Raw genomic sequence first — 21,553 nt, 5'->3', positions numbered from 1 at the left:
TGGTCTGTTCCTTCCAGTCTGAAATGGAAGTTAAACACGTGACAAAAATAAACCTTCACCAAACTCTGTTGTCTTGCCATAGGAAAGAGATTGTGTGGAAACCACTTTAAAAAGCAGGCACACAAATCCCACACTTCTATAAACAACCTTTCAGGATCTCTGAGAGGAACTTCCCTTGGAAACTAAAGGAGAAGAAACAAACTGTGAAGTGCCCAGGCAGCAACTTGTCCAATGTAAGTAAAATCTAATACAAGTCCATCATGGCACGTTACCACAAACACACTTGAGGACTGGGACACATAATTATGAGGTGCACAGAGTCAATGTAAACTGTGTAAGCCCTCCCATGGTGGCCGATGACTTCGCCGAACAGTAAGGAAAGGGGTACCCCGGACATATTTGCAAAGAGCACACCTGGTCACAGGGAATGCCGCTGGCATTCCTGGAGAAAGCAAGTACTTTTCCATCATGAAAGTGCAAATAGTAGGAATGCAGCATTAATATTGAATGCATTCCTACTTAATTTCCATAGCAACCAATGCATGATAGTCATGACATCAGCAATTCTCAGCCATAGGATGTTCTATAACAGATTTAATTGTTATATCAGAAATTAACCACCAATGCTTTTATAGAAAGCTAGAATCCTTGTGGGCAGAGTCCACATACAAAGTAACATAAAAAAAAGCTCTAAATAAAATACTTCCAGGGGCTGTCAGAGAACCCTTGACACAAACATTTTTAAAAAGAAGTATTGCTTATATTAACATTTTCAGGAAAAAAAAAAAAAAAGAAGACAGCACAGCAAGTAATAAACCTTCCCCCACCAAACAGCTGCCCTCTTCAACTCTGGGCTTTATATTCCTTTTCACAGATGGTGATGTTTGGTACCAATCACGAGTCAAACAGACAGCAATCGGCACAGGAACAAGTTAAACTGACATATAGCAAAACACTCTTTGAACATGAAAAGTGCTTGAGAAACTTTATTCTCTTTCTAAATTTTAAACTTTTTCCAACTTAATCCAAAAAGGAACAACTTAAGTTACTATATCAAGTGGTTTTGGTGAAGCTGTCCTACTGCCTTCCCCCAAACACGCACAACTGAAATTGCTCCTAAGAAAGCATCAAGGGCTGATGTATCAGGTCAGAAACAAAACAAATCCAACATCTGTGTCCTAGTACAAGAAACACTATCCTGATCTTCTTTCTTTGTTTTCATTTATTTCGCAAATACTAGGCTGACTCAGTTTTCAAAATTTCAAAGTTCAACAATAATAGCTGGCAAAAATAAAGATCCTTCACCGGAACTCCTACCAGCACAACTCACTCGAGCCAGTTCTGTTTGTTCGAGCCTCCTAACATGCTGCTACGGTCTCTCTTCCAAACAGGCGCAGCTACACAGATCACTGAAGCTCCCTCTGTATCAGCAGATGTTCACATGCACTGTTTTATTTGCAATAACAGATGAGGTTCTTCAGATTACATTCGAAACGAGATGGACATGGGAAATGAGCTTACTGCAAGTCTTAGCCAAGGTGTCCCGTGCCAGGCAGCCAGCTGCCACTGAGGGAAGCACACCAGCATTTTCTTGGTGTTTTTCCTAAAGGCAGTGCCATTCTTCCTTCTTCCTCTGTGTAAGTACTATGCCCACTACAACTGGAGTACTATTTGTAACTATAAGACTGAGTGCTGGGCATCTGCATGTGTAGATATACTTCTGGTATTGCTCAAGAATTAAAAAGCCTGAGCTTCATAGTGAAATGTTGCTGGCAACTAGATATAAGTTTAAATCCAGAAAGCCTGGATACGTCTTAAAGCTGAGCTACGAGCTACTTTTCCACTGACTTCTGCAAGATTTACATTCCAATGTTCAATAATTTATTTTTTCTTTCCTCTCTCAGACTCATGCTCCTGTTTTTTCAGTTTATCGGCTTGAAACAGATGTTTGCTCAGACAGAGCTGCAGAAGCACAGGCAACAGAAACTCCATGATTAAGTATCAACAAGCAAACAAAGCCCAATTCTGCTTAGTCAAAGCTACAGGTTAGTTATGACACTACACATGTCCTTAGGGTCCAATTTCTTCCACTTCCCTAGGTCACCAGAAATAAAAATGTCTCATCAACCTGCTAAACCCTCCCCCAAAACAGGAGCTCTAACAGCCTAAAACTGCTAAAGGTCTCCGAGTAGCCTGGGTGAAAAGAATCTAAGTCTAAAAACAAAGCAATATCTATACCAGTAGTTCTCTGCATCTCTTCACGTCGTATCCACCTAAGAGCCACACTGTGCATTTCACTTACTGGTTCCCTCAGTGTGAACAGAAACAACATTGTTAGGGAAGACCCTCAGGATCATCAAGTCCAACCACAACCTAACTCCAGCACTAAACCATGTCCCTAAGAACCTCACCTAGACACCTTTTAAACACCTCCAGGGATGGTGACTCTACCACTTCCCTGGGCAGCCTGTTCCAGTGCCTGACAACCCTTGCCGTGAAGAAATTTTTCCTAATATCCAATCTAAACCTCCCCTGGTGCAACTTGAAGACATTTCCTCTCATCCTATCACTTGCTATTTGGCAGAAGAGACCAACACCCTCCATGCTACAACCTCCTTTTAGGTAGTTGTAGACAGCGATAAGGTCTCCCCTCAGCCTCCTCTGCTCCAGGCTGAACAGCCCCGGTTCCCTCAGCCGCTCCTCATCAGACTTGTGCCCCAGGCCCGTCACCAGCTTCGTCGCCCTCCTCTGCACTCTCTCCAGCACCTCAATGTCCTTCTTATAATGAGGGGTCTATACTAGTGAAGATAAAGTAGCAAAGCTCAATACAGGATACATAAATGCTATATTCTTCGTGTTCTCATGAATCCCTAAAATGAAGTAGAGAATGAACACAAGAGGTTACGTAGGACAGCATTTGCCTCAAGGCAGGATCCACTTCCACAGCTACACCAGAGAGGTCAGCCTTGAAGTATTATAACATTTCTGTAAGTGGAGATCAACAGGGGATCAACCTTCCACCCTGTAGCTTATGTGCCTCACTGTCAGAAAGGGACATTGTTTTGCAGAGTTGTTGCTCATGTCTATCCTAAGTTTCCCTTGATGAGGTTTAAACCCACTATTTCCCCTTGGCTCCTTTACAACTTCGTGTGTACTGGTACATTTAGGTTTTCAGTTGTTCATTCCGATGGGCAATTCCTACTTTTCCAGGAATTCAGCATTAGTAGATAAATTTAAAATTCCACTAAAAAAAAAGAAAATAAAATCAAGTGTTGATAGCACAAAGTTTTATAAACACACTGCACAGGTACACATTGTATCTTTTCTTCATGTCCTGCAAAAAATTCAGTTTCCATTTGACACTGGAAATCTCAATTTAAAACAAACAAAACAAAAAAACCCAACAAACTGCACACCCAGAATTAAAAAGTATAATCCAATGAAAGCTTTTTATTTCTAATACCTAAATTACATTTAAAAGAAATATTTCTGGGAGGACATCCAAACCATTTTTATGTCTCTAACCATTAACAGTCATATATTTAAAACAATTTGAAGTTTATTAAACAATTTAAGAATTTGACCTTGGCCAAAGACAGAAGAGTTGTAAAACTGAGTAAGCAGCTTCATTTAAAATTTCTCGTTTGCAAGGCTATTCAAACAAAACTAAGGGTTGGACACAAGTGTGAAAAATTTAAAGATTAGAGATTGCATTACATTCTTCTTAATCATGATAAAAATGCATAAGAATTTATTTGAGGCAAGTCTCACACTTTCTGTTACAATTGCCATTCTTTTATAATTAGCTGTCTTCCAGCTTTTTTCCTGTGTTTTCAAATACTTCAAGATTCAAAAAACGTACCTTTGCTTGCTGCTGCATTAGCATTCAATAGGAATGGTTATTGTTCATTGCTAACATCAATTCATGCCTTAAGAGGTAGGGATTTGCAGTGTTTCATGTGTAAGGCTGTACAACATTTCAGAAATCAGCAGATTTGTCACATTAACTTCTCAAAAATACTTAACATAGTTTCCAAAGACTATTCAAGCATATCAAGCTTTCACTGTCAAAAATATCACATGCCTAATTTAAAGGCACTTCAGCATCAAAGTGTTGGTAAGCCCTTTCACAGTTACTATTACTTCAAATTAGAAGTGCATTTAAGACATAAAATAAAAGCCACAGTTACCTGTGCTGAGTACCAGTACTTTCTGATCTGGAAGAACAAAATGGCATGCAAGCTGTTTTTACAAACTGATTAAAAATAATAAGTTATTTTTAATATGAGATTTATAAATCAGACACTAAGCAATAAAGTTCAATACATAAATTCCAAAAACAAAGAGGACCACCGGGCAGCTACGAGTGTACGAGAGCACACAGCGAAGTGACAGAAACGGCCTGTTTCCCACTGATGGTGGACTCAGCAGAGCCTCGTGTGGCCTGGTGACACAACATGTGGGGCCTGGTGACACAACATGTGGGGCCTGGTGACACAACATGTGGGGCCTGGTGACACAACATGTGGGGCCTGGTGACACAACATGTGGGGCCTGGTGACACAACATGTGGGGCCTGGTGACACAACATGTGGGGCCTGGTGACACAACACAACACACCGCCAGGTCATAGGGACCCCAGGGCTGCGAACTGACACTCACAGGTCCCAGTGCGGACACTCTACAGGACTCAAGGCAAGTTGTTTCCTTTTCTTCTGCCTCTGCTCAAATGCAGAGCAATAGTGTCCTCCAAACACCTCCCACCAAAGCAAGCGCTAGATAGGAAAAAGTTGAAGGATATTTACCCTGAAAAGCCAATTATTTTATGTGTGAATATACAACTGTATGCATATAATTTTTATTTGTCAACACGAATACAGAAATCAAAGTTCAGTGGAAAGGCTAATTCAGATGATATCAGGCACTTAACAGCAAATCCTGGACTCCAATTCCAAAAATACAAATGTGGTTTCTTACTCTTCCATACGGACTTTTTTCACTGATATCTGTAGCCTTCCAGTCAGAATAAACACAGTATAATACGCAAGGAAACTTGCAGGCTGTAGGCAGTAGTAGCCTTAGACACATTAAGGTCAAAAGAGGCTGACCACCAAAAACATAAAAGAATAAGACTAACTAAATTAATCTAAGGTATATGTGACTGTTGCATCTTCTAGAACCACAGGTGGGAACCAACTATTAATATTCTGTTTAACATGTCCAGTTGGTTAGAACCACCAAGAAAAGAACTTGCAAATGTTTGATTTGTTTGGTTCTGTTAAGCAGAGGGAAATGACCTAATTTTTCTTATATAAATTTCCAAGGCCAGTTACACTAAAGTGCATTTGAATGAATAAAAACTACTTATCCAGAGGGACATTCGAAAAGGCATTTCAGACAAAGGAAGCCCTAGTGTCAAATATTTTAGTCATTAAAACATGGAACTGCTGCATGTTCTCAGTGAGGTAGTGTCTGGACCAAGAAAGCAAGTTTGAAAATGTGTTTGTCAATGAACTTCATTTTTTGCAATTACGATGTATAAAGATTATGTAAAAATACATCACAGCACTGATAAGCATGGCTGTCATGTCTGTTAGAATCATCTACTTTTGAACAGTTTTAAATACAATGTCTCAGCCTAAGTCCCTTATATATTACATGTATCTGGCAGAGTTTTTCCCTTGGAGAGAGGAAACACAGGAGTTACTTTTTAGTTTGTTAGGACAGTAGAAGAGAATTCACCCCAAAAATATACTTCTACACAGATTTTTCAGCAGCTATAACAGTACCCCATTTAATGACAAGGCAACTCTGAGTACATCCATAAAAACCACAATGTATCGTGTCTCCGCACCACAGAAGTTAGGAGAGCAATACCATTTATGATCCAAATAGAACAGCAAAAGTTTGCGAGTCACACTTGTCTAAACACAAGTTTAACATACTTTTCATCCTTTGCTGACAGCCAGGCACCTGTCATACACATTCGGTCATACGCTCCAGCATCTGGCTTTTCTTCCAATGCAACTTTAGCAGATTCGAAACAGTTTGCACAGCAAAGCAGTGTAGGAAAGTCAGTAGCCATCCCAAGGCCCTATTTTGAATGTGTCAGATTAGCACCTCAAGCATGGTTAGATTTCCAACACAGTGAAGAGCTATCTGTAAATACAACCTATGCATACTTAGATGACTGAGAAAATACGATCATTAGCTCATTTCATACAACACAGCCACTCCAACTAGTGGAAAAACACAGACTGTTTTTTTAAAAAAGTGCTATTGCCTACAAGTAACAGTACGCGCCCAGGATTATCACCGCCCCCGAAGTTATAAGCACAGCACTGGAAAGAACCAACTGTGCATCAAATCCACTTCCCTGAATTTTAAAGTAACAAGGTAACAGGAATTTTTTGAACGCTTTCACAGAGCTTCTTCTCTATCAAAATGAAAACAATCCACAGATGCATCAGATTTGCTCAAAATCCAACAGCACACTTACAGACTTCCATGAACAATAAGGATCAGCTGTGTAGAACAGAAAGAGCTTCAAGAACTGCTAACACAGAAAACCTTTCAATAACATTAAATCTGTGTGCAGTACAACATCCTCAAAGCACAATGAGTGAACAGGTACTGGAGTTCCTGCCCAGCGCTAACAGAACGAAGCCTGCAGGCAGGACGAAATCCTGTTTGCAACATGGCTTTCAAAGCGCTGCCACATGTTCTTGTAATATCTGAAAAAGGATAAATCTGTGTGAGCACTCTACAAACACCCCAACTCTGAACAAAATATAAATGCCTAAAGGCAAGAAGTTAAAACACACATTATCTTAACACTGCTTTAAGAGAGTGACTTATCTTTCACCCAAGCTTTTATCTTTCTCTTTTACAAGAGAAACTGAGAGCAAATCTTACCTAACTGCATTTGCATGAGTCTACTCTCTCCAAAGAAGGAATGTTAACAGTCTTACCTGAATAAAATAGCAAGCATTAGAAGAAAAAAAGCCCTGAACATCGCTGCTGCTACTACATTGGTTTCACTTGTTTTACTTTCATACAGAAAACCTTAAAGACAGCCATAGAGATACTTGTTAATAGTTCTGAGGTCTTCGCAGGCTATAAAGGTAAAACTATCATAATTCCCTGCAAAAGCCAAACCAGTCTTTCCACTCAGCTATGGAACAGGCTGCCCAGAGAGGTGGTAGATGCCCCATCCCTGGAAACATTCCAGGCCAGGCTGAACGGGGCTCTGAGCAACCTGATCTAGTTGAAGATGTCCTGGCTCATTGCAGGGGGGTTGGACCTTTGAAGGTCCTTTCCAACCCAAACTATTCTGTGATTCTATGCCTTCAGCTCCAAAGAACTACAGACGATGATTTTTAGAGGCAGACCATAAAGAATATGGACAGACTAATTCCCCATAGAAACAGATTCAACTGTGGTTGAGCAGATGTGCTACGGCAATGGGACACTGCAATTCCCACTTAGGAATTTTAAGAAAATGAAGATATTTTCACCACGTTTCAGACTTGAATCAACCATTTTCCCCCAAATATCTCAGGTTATTCTGCTCCATTGAAGAGCATCAGGAAGAAAAATCACCTCACCAGTTATTTAAGGACATAGGCAGCAGAATACTTTTCCTGGAATGCATGAATTTCCTAATAATACCCAAGAACGGTGTGACAGGATACTCTCCTTCAATAGCTCAAAGTTCTATTCTTTTTGCGAGCAAAATATAGTACCACCCACTAAACCGATGACTCTACATCTGGTTTATCTTGTTCGCTCACAATAGTAACATACTTCCTGTCTCTATCTATTAAACACCAGTTAACACCCACTTTGCATCCCAAGCCTAATAAAAATTGCCACTACTGCCCATCTCAAGGCACAGTATTTTGGAAGATAAATTCTAATCAAATAAGCTAAAACACCTCTTAGTGTCAAATTGTTCTGATTTCAAGTTTTCATCTAAGTGCAATGTCTTAAAATATTAATAGTCTACCATTCTGACCGAATAGAGAAACTTATGTAGAGATGTGTTTACTTCAGAGTATTTTTCCAATGAACAGATTAAATTAATTCAGTGAATTCCAATATAAAGCAGGCAAATAATGGTAGAGAAGTGCCATTATGATGACAGGATGCAAAGACTCATCCGTTTCTATGGCTCTTCAGCACAGAATAGCCTAAAACTTTTTCTGACTTTGGGTACATGTGCTCAGAATAGATGAATGCTTAATTTAAATACAGGAAGCATTTGTCATTATAAGTGCAAGTCCTGACAGAGTTTAAAAAAAGTCAGTCTTTAAACAGCAAGAAGTGGTTCACACCCTTTGCGTTCAGTAAAGAATTGAAAATGTTGGAGTAAAAGTAAACGTCTAGCGATCAAGCATTTTGCTTTTCAACCTGTGTAATGGCTAAATTGTTAAAAAATAACGATCCTTAAGCTAACAGCTCTGTTCTCTCCTAGATGGTGTCAGACTTTAATCTAAGCTTGAGCTTCCACAGAGCAGTTACTGGCTTTCAAAGCTGTGGGAAAACACCACCTCAGTTTAGTATTGGATGATAGTTCCTTCCTTCTAGCAGAAAACTAATACAAGACAAAGACAAATAAGCAAGCAAGCAACCATAACAAACTAGAAACGTTATATATGTTTGAGTCTATGTAAAAGCACACACATGCAACTACAGTATGTTAAAGTAGGGCATGAACTTAGAATAAAAGTTCTCAAATTTATTATGTAACTGCACACACCCATAGCTTTAGAAAAAATATGTAACAGACAGTTACAAGAGCTCCAATTAGCAACATCAACTGTGTAACTATCAGAGAGAATTACTTTAATTATAATACAGAAAAACTAATAAACGGTCCCTAGGTGTCAGAACCATAGACTATTTTCCTTATGTGTAGATATTTAATTTGTTAGCTTTCCGTAAGTGTCATCTGCTTACAACCTGTTGTAGAGTTAGCATTAGTGTGCTTTGAGGAAGAAAGCTTTTGATTACAAATGGGCATATGCAACAAGACACCTTAAATTTCATAATTATTTTTATTATTATTTTTGCAATTGTTATTAACTATTAATTGTTATTGTTATTAATATTAACACAACATTATTTTCTTAAATAAAGGGGAAATAGAAATGGTGACACAAAAGAAAACACCTACTTATAATACTCTAATAATTTGGAAAGAGTTGTCAGAATTCAAAAAGGTAATTTCCATTTCACATGCATTGAGAGTCTGTAATATACACACACACACAAAATCGTAGCACAAGAAGGCACTCTCAGAGGTTAGCAAGTGCTTATAACCTCAAGCACTGGAAGGAAACCCAGGTGTTACTTGCAGTGTTTCCAATGATCAGAAGGGAGGAAGGATTCCTTTCCAAGCACAACTCACTGCTTACCTGACAAGTCAAACCGTAACTGTAACTCCACTTTTATCAGAAAGAACCGAGTACCTTTCCATGCAATCCAAGACATCTATCATTTCTGCTTTTCCAGAAAAATGAAGACAAATTTATATTACTCCTTTGCCTAGCTACATGATTTATTTCAACTAGATAATAATGTAGGATATCTCAGACAGCGATTTTCCGAGGGATTTGTTACATGAGTCATCTGGCTTTAAAAAAAAAAAAAAAAGCCACATCCTTTGCAATGAGAGCTGACTGTAAAATAGGTCAGTGTGTAATGAAGCATACCCCTGGCTTATGTTTGCCAAAAAAAACCCCAAATAATAATTCATGGCAAGAGAACCTCATGGATATTGAAAGAAAGGGAGAAGCTCTTACCTTAACAGGAAAGCTACACTTGCCAGTACGAACACCTTCTTCGTCAGTCTGCCACTGATGAGGCCTGCTGGCCTCTGGGACATAGACATCTTTCTTTCTCCTAAAGCTTTGCCGTAATTTGTTCATTTCTCAGATTTTCACGTCCTAGAAGAAGAAAAAAAAGAGTATTGCCAATAGGCACCAAAACACGTATTTAGCCACTTTGGATCAACCACTATAATGACAAATGTCCCTGTGAAAAATCTGGACTTCAAGTCCCTGCAAAAGGAAAATTTTTGGACATAGAATCAGAGAAAGATAGATATTCACTTCAATGTGGAAAACACAAATCCACATTACTTGTTTAATATCTTTCCACAGCAACTGAAGCATTAGACCCAGGAATAACTATTACTCTGAGCATAAGGTTACCTAAAATAGCTGACAGGAAAGCTCAGAAGAGTGATGCACATGAAAACCTGCCTCTGCAAATCCACACTCCTACCTAGAGCGACCAAGCAGGACACCAGTAGCACAAGCTTACAAGGCACTCATGCAAGGCGAGCATTCATAGCTCAAAGATTGCTCCTGAAATTAGGTGCCTGTGCTGTTCTTCAAGCACATGTGACAGGTTTATGCTTTTACCGAGGGGCACAGTCCAGCCCTTGTTCAGTCTAGTCGTAGAAGTTCATACATTTCAACGAGAAATGCACTGAATTGACTTCCATGTCCTGGGTAAATTCTAAAAAATTACACACTCCTACCTCTTCAGAAGAAGACAACAGTTCTGCAATTACACTTCCCAAACTCAGAATTAGATGTTTTTTACACACTATTATCTTACGTATTGGTTTCTATATACTACCTAAACTACCCTTTAGACGTGCTTGCTTTTATTAGATTCAAAGTACAATTAGCTGAGAAGCCAATCAAATAAATTGCTTCTAATAAAAAGACTCAATATTCAGCTACAGAAGAAAAATCATATGGAATACAATGTGGGGAATACAGAAAACATTCTGAAATTTCTTGAGATATTGTTGTTCTTTCTTGAAAAAAGAAACCCACTTACAAACATGACATCTCATTTTGATAGGAAAAAAAAGACATCACAGAATGCAACACAGCAAAATTGAACTGCTTATATATGCTTATGTCCCATTAGATTAACTAAGGTGCAGAATACAGATGTTTCTGCGTGTCAATAGGCAGCCTTTGAGTGAAAGTAACCTTAAAAGCAGTTTGAACACTATTTTCAAGCCTGAAAAGATCTAGTGTTTTCCAGTTAAAACTATTTGATATAGGTGAGAAAAAAACAACACATTCATGTTTGCAGTATCTGGCATTTAAGAAGCTCAAATGCCAAATGCAACCATTTCAAAGCTGAAGAAAAGTCAGAAATTAAAAGCATTACAGAAAATCACTGTCCACTACCTACTTCTGATCAGCTAAATTAAAAATATTGAACTGTTTTATATCTCATGACACAGTCTAGCCATTCCAAATAACAAAGCGGTGTGAGTTTTGTCACTGATTTCCCCAAACTTTCCTTTAGCTATTGGCACTTTCTTCCTCAAGCTCTAAGTCATCAGGCAAGTTGTGCTGGCCCAGGTTCAGTTCTCTAGAGACTTCCATCTTTCCATAATCTACTAAAAGCAATATTGTAAAATGATTAATAAAGATATACCCATGGATAAAGAAAAGACCACTTTATCAGCAGAACTGAGAAATTTAAGCGTGGTGATGTTAATACTCGTCACAGTGCAAAGAAGCATGCTACTCAGGTGCACGGCTCAGTGACAAGTGAATGCAGTGTCGCAGGGCGTTCTCTCAGCATGAGGGATAAGTCCACAAGTTTTTTCTACAATGAGACCAAACTCTACTTTTGCAGCAAACACCTGTGCTCAAAGCAATCAGGTGTGGCACTCCAAGCAATTCAAAATCTCTCTTGCAAATTAAGTGAAGGGTTTGGATGTATGGCAGACGCAGGACGACTGCCCCTGGAAGGCAGCAAGTACCTACAACAGCGACGAGATCCAACAAACAGTGTAAGAGGAAGTTACTCAGGGACGCCCAGTCACAATTACCTAGTTATAAAGCAGTGTTAGCTTCACTCCTTCACAGCTGCAAAACGCCTGACATAACGAGTAACATAAAATATTGTCTTGAATTTACTTGTGTCACGGTTTAATGCCAGCTGGCAACTAAGCACCATGCAGCCACCCACTCACTCCTCCCTCTCCACCCCGGTGGGATGGGGAGGAGAATCGGAAAAAAGTAAAACTCATGGGTTGAGATAAAGACAGCTTAAGAGGACAGCTAAGGAAGGAAAAATAATATACAAAATGAGTAATGTGCAATGCAATTGCTCTCCAGCTGCTGACTGATGCCCAGGCCATTCCCAAGCAGTGACCCAGCTCCCCCAGCCAACTCGGCCCAATATATATATTGAGTATGATGTCATATGGTATGGAATATTTCTTTGGCTGGTTTGTGCCAGCTGTCCTGGCTGTGCCCCCTCCCAGCTCCTTGTGCATCTCCCCACTGGCAGAGCATGGGAAGCTGGGAAGTCCTTGACTTCCTATAAGCACTACTTAGCCACAACTAAAACATCCCTGCGTTATCAACATTATTCTCATACTAAATCCAAAACACAGCACTATACCAGCTACTAGGAAGAAAATTAACTCTATCCCAGCCAAAACTAGGACAATTTGGTAGGATTTAGAGATTAGAACAGCTGTGCAAAATAAAAACATGGACATTTCTTAAAACTAAACAAGCCGAAACAGCTCCTCTACAAATGCAGTTTCTTTATTTCACAAGCGAAAAGCCATTTGAAGATCTTTGAATGTGCAAAGGCAATCCTGAAAGTTTTAAGAGGAGGTGGAAGCTTTCTATTCTCCATGATGGCTTAGAGAGCCATTTGAGCAGTATTGTTATGTATTTTGCTTTACAAACAGCAGACACAGGAGTCTGTGCATCCCTCAGTGTAAAGAAACCAGAATTTCAAGGCAGGGGGTGTTCAGTCACCTCAGGCAGGTGACACGTACTGCAGCAAATTGACACACAGCAGCTCAGCTCACGAGGACAGACACGGGCTCTTTTCCCTGCCGAAGGCCGGTGGTGCCGCAGCACGATGAGCAAAACCTCTGCTCCAGCTGCTCCAGTGCAAAGCTCAGGAGGCCGCTCAGCATGAAGCTTAAAGCCCAGCTGCCCAACCGCACACTCGGGTGACTGAGAAATGGCTGTAGGTACCTCCTGCCAAAAAGGGCAACAGGCTCCTAAACCGATACAAATAGATGCAGCAAGGCTCATCTGCCAGCACTGAGAGTATGACTGATTTAAAAATGCTTTGTAAAAATTTTAGACCTACAAACATGTAAAGACAACCTCTGGCAGTTTTCCAGGTAACTCGGAATCTCAAAAGCTTCAGCGACTAACAAAACAAGGGCTGAGCACAGCATACAGCTGCTGTGCCACTTGTGAAATCACAGCCTTGTTGCCCTGTCATAACATTTGCTTACGTGAGCATTTCCTTGGACCTCTCCCAGGAAGCACAGCTTTTGCCCATGAAACTGGCTCCTTATCAGAGATTTATTCTGATCAGGAATCTCAATCCATAGGGGTGGGATAAGAATAAGAGTTCCTCAACTACACTTCCTATGAGAAGTTGAAGTGGCATTTTGCCCAAAAGCATTTCCTTTTCACTGAAAACCAAACCCATTTTCCTACATGTTCTGATTTTGAGGTCATGTTGGCAACAGGCTGTTTTAAAAATAGCTTATTCTATTTCATAGAAATGCTGACAAATAGCAAGATTAATTTCTGGTCAGGCAACCAGAGAGCTTTCTCCAACTGCCATACTTGGATTTTCTAAAATGTCAGACTGTTTTGAGTAGGTTGCAAAATAGTTTGCCCTGTAAACACCTAATTTGCTGGTAACATGCATGTCAGCCCAACATAACTAGACTTGCTATCTGATAGGAAATCACTAAGTAAAACAATTCACACAGGCTGCATATTTGAGGATTCAGGAGAGAAGCACATGAATTCCTGCAATTAAGTGCTGAAATTTCTGCTAATTTTGTCTAGAGATCAAAATCCCTGCACAGGAGCTCTAGACAAAAAACAAGTGAGCATTTTCTACTTGAATTCTTTGCAGTGCACTTCCCATTTCCACATAAGCATCACACACGCCTGCTGACACAACAAGGGACTCCAGCAAGCTCACAGGGTATTTTCTACTAAACTTACAGCATCGCTGTTTCATACTCTGTCTTGGGATTATGTAGGCTGAAAGTTATCCGTCCCAGATTTTTGTCGTATGATTAAAAGTGTTTTAAAACCCCCCAAGAAGAAACAAACCAAACCACCAAAGACAGACTTTCCTTTTCACTTTTACAACCCCAAACTCAGCTTGGGCCCGGAGAGAGGACAACAGAAGAAAAGCATTTGATGACAAACCTGGTAAAAAGCCAATATGGGAAAAATCAAAACCTAATTAAATCACAAAATGTAGCATTATATCAAACACAAATCAGTAATGAAGGCTGAAAGCTCCGAGATCTTCTGGGGAAAGGACACAGCCACTTTGGGTTCTGCTACATTTCAAGGGTATCTGTACCAGAAGGCCAGCTGCAGACAGCTCCACATCTGAAGGGTCATGCCCATTGTGGGGAAAAAAAAAATAAAAAAAACACTTACACACAAAAAATAATTTAAAAAGTGAAGCAAAACAAACAAACAAAAAAACACACACACACCAGGAAAACCACCAACCATTTTTGCAATCCAAGAGATTACAACATCAGGCTAAACATTAGACCAGTTCCCAAATCACCCTACAAGCACCTACAAAAGGCATGGAAAAAACAAGTTATTTACATAGTGAGTTTATAAATTTAAGTTGCCATTTATTTTTATGCAAACTGACGTATTTTTAATATTCTGAGAACACAGCCCTAAAGCCAGTTTAAGGAGAGCTTTGGCACTGTCATTTTTCTGACCAACTGAAAAGGTATTATTTTAACCCATCTCAGTTCACTGACAACTCTGGGCCAGCACAGTGACAGATACGTTGTCACAGAGAAAAGTGCATGTTGAAGCACTCTCGGCTTCATTGCCTTGTGCATCATCGGGTTATAGCTGCAGAACAAATTACTGCAAGATAAACTAGCATGTTAATTCATGTCTTGTTAGCTGCTTTGCTGTACAAATGTGCTCACTTTTACCCTTCAGTGAGCACAAGCCAGCAATTTATTCTCTGTGAGAGACGGGTAAGCTTTCACATTAACTGAAGTGAGATCAGGCGGGAGCTGATGATGATGCAAATCTGGAGCTCAGCTTGCATGGCAGGAGTTTACCCATGGACTCGTATCTTCAGATACGCAGTTCATTTACATTTTGCATAAATGTTTCTTGCATAGCAGTTGCTGCTACAAGGTGATCCAAACTACAGAATCTGCAGGGCAGGAGGACAGTATTGGTACCTGAATCGAATCCACAAATTTAAGCAGTTAGATTTCAGGTTAGGGGTACTACAAGTTCCACACTCCTAAGCAATCACATATAATTTCAACACTGAGGACAAAAAAAGCAGCACAAAACCATTTTTATCTTTCTTCTAAACTCTAGCCTTCATAAAGGTTATTTAATCTGTGTTTGATTATGCAGTATCTTTTTTTGTTTGCAATGGAAAAGGATAAAAACTGATTTAGAGTCTCCAGTTCAGCCAGTTTTTTAAAACCATTCAGACGGTTTGGGATCACTTCCTGTTTTCTCTCAGAATTGAATAGTGTTTCCTATTTTTTTTTTTTTTTTTTTTTAATTGGTAAAGTCAAGTCAGAGGTCAAATAAGGGCAAAGTACTCTCTGCAGCCTACAACAAAACAGAGTCGCCCAGGGGTTACCTGTGCTTTGCAGCACAAGTCCTCCTGCAAGCCTGAGCCATGAGGAGCAGACCAAATTGACACACCAAGAAAATTTCTAGAACTATTCATTCCGAGCAGCAGGGCAATCTGGGTTTCAGAACAATGTGTTATGGGGATCATTCTAAAATTTACAAGACTCCACACAAAACTAGTTGCATTACAATGTTACAATCAGACTAACTAATCTAAAAAAAAGTATAATTCGTACTTCTATTGCCTGCTGGCTGCACACACAGGTGAGGTAGGAGCAGCTGCACAACTATAAGCTCCTACATGCTCTTTCCCAGTGAAATACACCTAATATTACTAATAAAAAATAGGACCAAGCCAAACAGAACCCCAAACCCAGAGCAACAGGTTCATCCATCTCAAATATGTTTTTTGCTTAAGAAATGCCAGGCATTTCTTCACATCAAAGCTTTCTGAATAAGGATGTGTTTTTCCTGCCAAAGTTATCTGATACCTCAGACCTAAGAGGACATGTAAATTACCTTAATCTCACGGGGGGGGGGGGGCCCACGGGGAGTAAAGTGTTTGCCCTCAGAAAATTCCTTGGCACCCCTGTGAAGCTGTATATCCTCAGAAAACCCCATGGCTTTGAGTTCTTGTGCAAGTACAACCTGGTCACACCTGTCCAAGACTCATGTCTAACAGTTATCTTTTTAGCATTATCAAAACTTGAATTTTATTGTGAAATCCGCAAGGATCCGCACCAGAGAACACCAACATCCCACACTTCCATATTTCAGGAGAGTATTCCACATCACTTTTTCCTATAAAACTCAGTTCACTGCTGACACTTCAATGTTATTGTAAGTCCTGGCTATAATTGAGACAACTAGGACGTCAGCAAGGAAATGTGCTTGTTTCAAGCCATTTTCTTGGGATAAGATTTGGTTTTGGCAGGCTTACCTGCAGCATGAGCACAAATATAAAGAAGCAGTTCAAAACATTTACATCTAATTTTGCTTTCTAATGCACAGTCTGAATCTCTAAATTTAAGATGACAAGGTAAGAACCTTTCCTTTATAAGAAAGAGACAAGCTAGGAAAGCAAGTTGATTGCTGCCAAGTTAAATAGTCTGTCTCTGTCTCTGATGAAGCTGCCAAACTGGAGTTTTACTTCTCTGAAAAATCCTTATTAATCATCACTGCTAAACAAAAGGTCTCCCCTCCTCTCCCACTACACAGTACAAAAACATGCAATGCTCTGTCTCTCCAAGCCTCCTGGGAAGGTTAGCCAAAACTTGCTGCAATTGCCCTGCAACAGCTTCTCTGCAGTTATTCACCAGCCCAGGAACACAGAGTACACTTATCTTCTAAGGAAGAAAAGGTCACGCCATGTGTCAGATTTTGAGCACAGAACTTTGAGCCTTTTTGTAAGTCTAGATCCCATAAAATCTAATTAAATCCAGCCCTGTCACACTGAAGCAAATGAAGCCATGTAACCATATGAGCATTCTCACTAAAACGTTAACAGCCCTGCTTGCGCAATACGGTATGACTAACCACATTATTCACCACACGGCTCTCCAACTCATTTACCCTTTCATTACCCAATTAAGATCTAATAACACAATACTACAGTAAGCATTCTAAGACATCAAAATACACATCGAGGTGAAGCATGAGTTCATTTGTTGAGCCAGTAAATACATTTTGTAGTTATTATTATTATTTAGAGTTCAAATTAAGGGGATTTTCCTTTTTGCAGAAAAACAAAGTGTTGCAATACGGAATAAAAAGAGCACTGAAACAGGTAATCAGCTGTAGAAAACTCGGCTTCCAACAGTGAAAGTAATATTTAGATCACATTTTGAAAATACAGCAGAAAACGGCAACCTTATGCTCTTTACAGAAGACCGGAGGTCAGAGCTGTAACGATAATATAAATTTCCCTGACAGCATTTTTAGACATTGTGATGCCCTGTCATAAGACGTGAGGTACCAGCCATCCTCTCAAACCCATCAGATTTCTTGCCATCTCATACCTGAGCTAAGGTAGCTGATCATATAAGCACTCCACAGCTGTCTCCAGAGCACTTGACAATTCTGTTTGCATCACAGATGAGCGGTGAAGAAGGGAAAAAAAAAAAGTTCTGACAGCAACACCTTACTGTCAAAAAACAGAGTTACACAAAAATTGCAGATAGCTTATGAAATATCAGGAAATTAAATCATTAACTGTAATCCAATACACCATTAACAACTGTGCGGCTAAAACATTCAGCTACCAGAAGCCCTGTCCTAAAGCTTAGGATTTTGTTAAACATGCCAAACTCTTCAAACATAAATATCCCTTGACTGCAGCAATTAAGTGAGTATTCAGTATAACACAACAGAATGTAAAAGATGTACCAGCACAGCAAATCTCAGAAAAACACAAGGCAGAAGTTATTCCTAAAGATACGCAATGCTCTTTCTAGCACTCATAAGTCACTTGCATCTCCCGAACCTACGAAGTTCAGAAAAAAAAAAAAGAAAGAAAACTTCATTTTCTCCATCAATAACTATTCTAAAGCAAAGGTCCCAATTCACTCTATTCCACAGTCATTGGAATTTCTGACTAGTCCTATACGATATGCTAAAGTCTTTAAGTGCAGAGCTATAAAGCAGTAATCCCCCATAATCGCCCTAAAATTACCCTAAAATGACTGTCGGTCACTAGTGAAAAGCAGGTCTCCTAAACACACTATGTAATACAAAGCAAGCTCAATTATACTACCTCTAATAACCAAAATTAAGCAAAAATTTTCTAAAGAAACACTGGCTGTGCCTGGTGGAAAGCAGTTCAAGCAATTCTGCTTTTCAGCTCATTCGCACTCATGTGAAGATTTTTAACTAACCAAGTCATTCCATTTCCAAGTGAATCATTTACATTTAGGGCAACAAAATCTCAGATGACTAAACAGTTTTAAAACACGAACATCTCAGGTTTAAAAGGTATCTTTACAAATACATGCTGGGTTTAGAAAATAAATTAGATATTAAAGTAAGCACAGAAAGAGCTGAAACAGTGGGAAAATATTTCCTTTAATCATCGAAATCCAAGAACCCAAGCTTGAACTTCAATATGTCAAATCTCACAAAAATAAATGCTTTTCAAAATTACATGAAAATAACTTCTACAAGTAAAATCAACAGATTTTATTGGTAAGTCAGTCACAAATCTATGGTTTTTACACTGGAATGTAAAAATTTCAGCAGGACCTGTGAGTATTTTATAAGTAAATAATCAGTGTTTGAATAGATAAGGAATTGTATTTAGTACAGCAAAAATCTCCTGCTTAGAAGCGGTCAAATATAAATAAATCCATCATAGCCTTGTGCTATTGACCTGATCATTACCCATTTACTGTGAGTTCAGAAACATACGAACACACACCGTATTTTTGTTTCTAGATCATGAGCGCAGAAACAGCAGACAAACAAGCTATGGATCCAGAGCACGCATTTCAGGAATCAACATGCACTCTAAACTGGATTACTTGGGGGATCCATTTTAGTAAGGCTAAAATAAGATGTTCCTACTGAAGCTATTACCATTGCGTAGGAAAAGATCATATATCATATGTTTAGTCCTCTAATCATGTAACTGTCGAATAAGCAAACAGTAGTAAGAATGATTATGAAAGGAGCAGAACAAAACCAGTAAAATACTGCAGCATGAGATCAGACTGTGCTCAGCTTCAATACCACATAGTTCTTGTAGTTAATCTACCCTTTCTGAAATGAAACTAAAAGGTGCAGGAAGGTAACAAGGATAATTAGGACCACATCAACAGCTTCTGTTCAAGGACAAATTAGATACATCCAAGGTCCTCACCTCAGAAAAGCAATCTGCTGGTAGGGAGACCCACAAAAATTATAGTACCACAAGTGTTAGAAAATGAACAGGGAATTATGATTTTCCAGTCTTATGTTGTAGAAATTGCAGAGAAACAACGGAATTATCTAGAAGCCCAGGTTTCAAAATGAGTATTTGTCTCATGATACAGAATTAACTTGCACAATCCCTTGCCTTGGAATGTTAAACAAACTAAAAATAGAAAAGGATTTTTTAAAAAGTTTAATTACGTGACCAAAACTTCCAAAGGCTATTAGAAACTACAGTGTAGGTGTAGCCTCCCTTTCAGTCCAATCTGACCTGGGATTATTTCATGTCTGCCTTAACCTTCTGTTTTCCCTGGGGATCCAACATGGACTGTATCACAGAGAACCACTGTGCTACGGAGCCCTTGTTGGGAACCAGCAGCACCCACAAGCTGGTCTCCCTTCACCACCAACTCGACTGGCCAAGTCCCCACATCCCAGTTGTAACAGCAGAGCTGTCAGTCCCCGGTGACACCAGGACAGCAAGAGCTGCCCCACCATACGGGAAGGGTCTCCCTTCCCAAACCCACAGATGCAGAAGTTTCTATAGCTCAAGACATTTAAAGGAAAACCAGCATATGAAGTTGTATATTCCATATAGCTCAGAAAATCTGAATTACTGTGACAACCAGCCATGTGCACACTAGTCAATCTGAATTAGAAAATGAAAGTTATCTTAAACTGCCATGAACTACGTGTGAGGAAAAATTAGCTCATCCATTCACAGGATGACAGACTCCTTGTTACACCATCCCTGCAGTGGGCCCAAGCGCTTCAGTCAATCACTGCCTGACAGCTTCTATGTGGCAGGTCAAGACACTTTACTCACTCCCATCCTCCAATGGTTAGATAAATATAATTGAGGTCCTTTTATCTGTGCGTTTTCTTCAGCTTGTTCATGCTAAATCAGCCACACTTCTGACTGCAGTCAATGCAGAGGAGGAGGATGAGTGCCACAAAAGGCATTTTTAATATTAATTTATAACTCAAAGTGAAACTCTGAAGGTTCTGTGTCAAGCTTTTGTTAAAATGGCAGGTTTTGATAAAAATAATGAGCCTAGAGAAAAGATACAGTAACTTTTTATGGCTGTCAGAACACCAGAAAATCATTTGATCATCCCTCAATAAGCCTAGCAACACAAACAACTTCACTTTCACATAAAAGAAGGGCAGAATCTTCTTAGAGAACTTGCTCTGGTGTCCAGCATAGCAAATGTGGCTGACTTGTAAGAATGCAAGTTTTTCTCCACATAAATATTCTTATTTATTGTATTAGGAATTAATGTTAACATTTGTACATCTGTCTAGTGCAAGTTTCGAGTTGTTCCATAACTCATCTCTCATAATAGCTCTTTGCAGAACATTACCGGGAACTAACAGGTTTATTTCCCAAATCTGATTGCTTTACACAAATGTAATCAAATCAGAAGCTAGCTTAACAAAGTCAGAAACAAGCTACAGATTCTTTTAGGCACACAGGATACAATATTTTCTGAATTCCCCCACCAGCTAAATACCTTTAAAAACATTCTGCATCCTCTCTAGAGTCTAATACAAGCCACATGTTTCATCGCCCACAGAAGAACCCACAAGATGTTTAAGGAATCTGTCACCATATTCCCTGTAGAGGTGTCTAAACAATTCCAGCTTTCTGGTACGATTTTGTATATACGGAACTAACATTCCTTATGATCACCCAGCACGTAAAGCCTCGTTTTGTGCCTAAATGTTTCCCATGTCTGCTTACTGCAAAGTCTTAAGAAGATCCAAGCACAACTTTAGCGGCATGCTCACTCAGGGATTTGGAAAATTATATACAGCAACATAACTAAAGAGATCTCTTTTTAAAAAGTATTTAACTTCATACAATCCTGATCTATATAATCTGTGGCAAAAAATTCCCCAAATCCAAGTACCACAGAATCAGTTACCAGAACATAATGTTTACATGACAACACCACGCT

At 39.4% G+C, this 21,553-nt stretch overlaps 1 protein-coding gene across 11 annotated transcripts in view; it reads right to left on the bottom strand.

Annotated features, from left to right (window-relative positions):
• The window catches only part of NUMB (NUMB endocytic adaptor protein), a 95,169-nt gene that overhangs the window by 26,801 nt on the left and 46,815 nt on the right, over window positions 1–21,553 (bottom strand). For all 11 annotated transcript variants that reach the window (XM_071809245.1, XM_071809247.1, XM_071809246.1 and 8 more), the window contains exon 2: window positions 9,807–9,950. In XM_071809245.1, the coding sequence (XP_071665346.1) occupies window positions 9,807–9,932 (126 nt within the window). In that variant the 5' untranslated portion in view covers window positions 9,933–9,950. The remainder of the gene's footprint in view (window positions 1–9,806; window positions 9,951–21,553) is intronic.

Source organism: Patagioenas fasciata, chromosome 5 (assembly GCF_037038585.1).
Source record: "Patagioenas fasciata isolate bPatFas1 chromosome 5, bPatFas1.hap1, whole genome shotgun sequence".
NCBI classification, from domain to species: Eukaryota; Metazoa; Chordata; class Aves; order Columbiformes; family Columbidae; genus Patagioenas; species Patagioenas fasciata.
The sequence above is the reverse complement of the archived record's forward strand: the minus strand, read 5'-3'. Positions and strand labels throughout refer to the sequence as shown.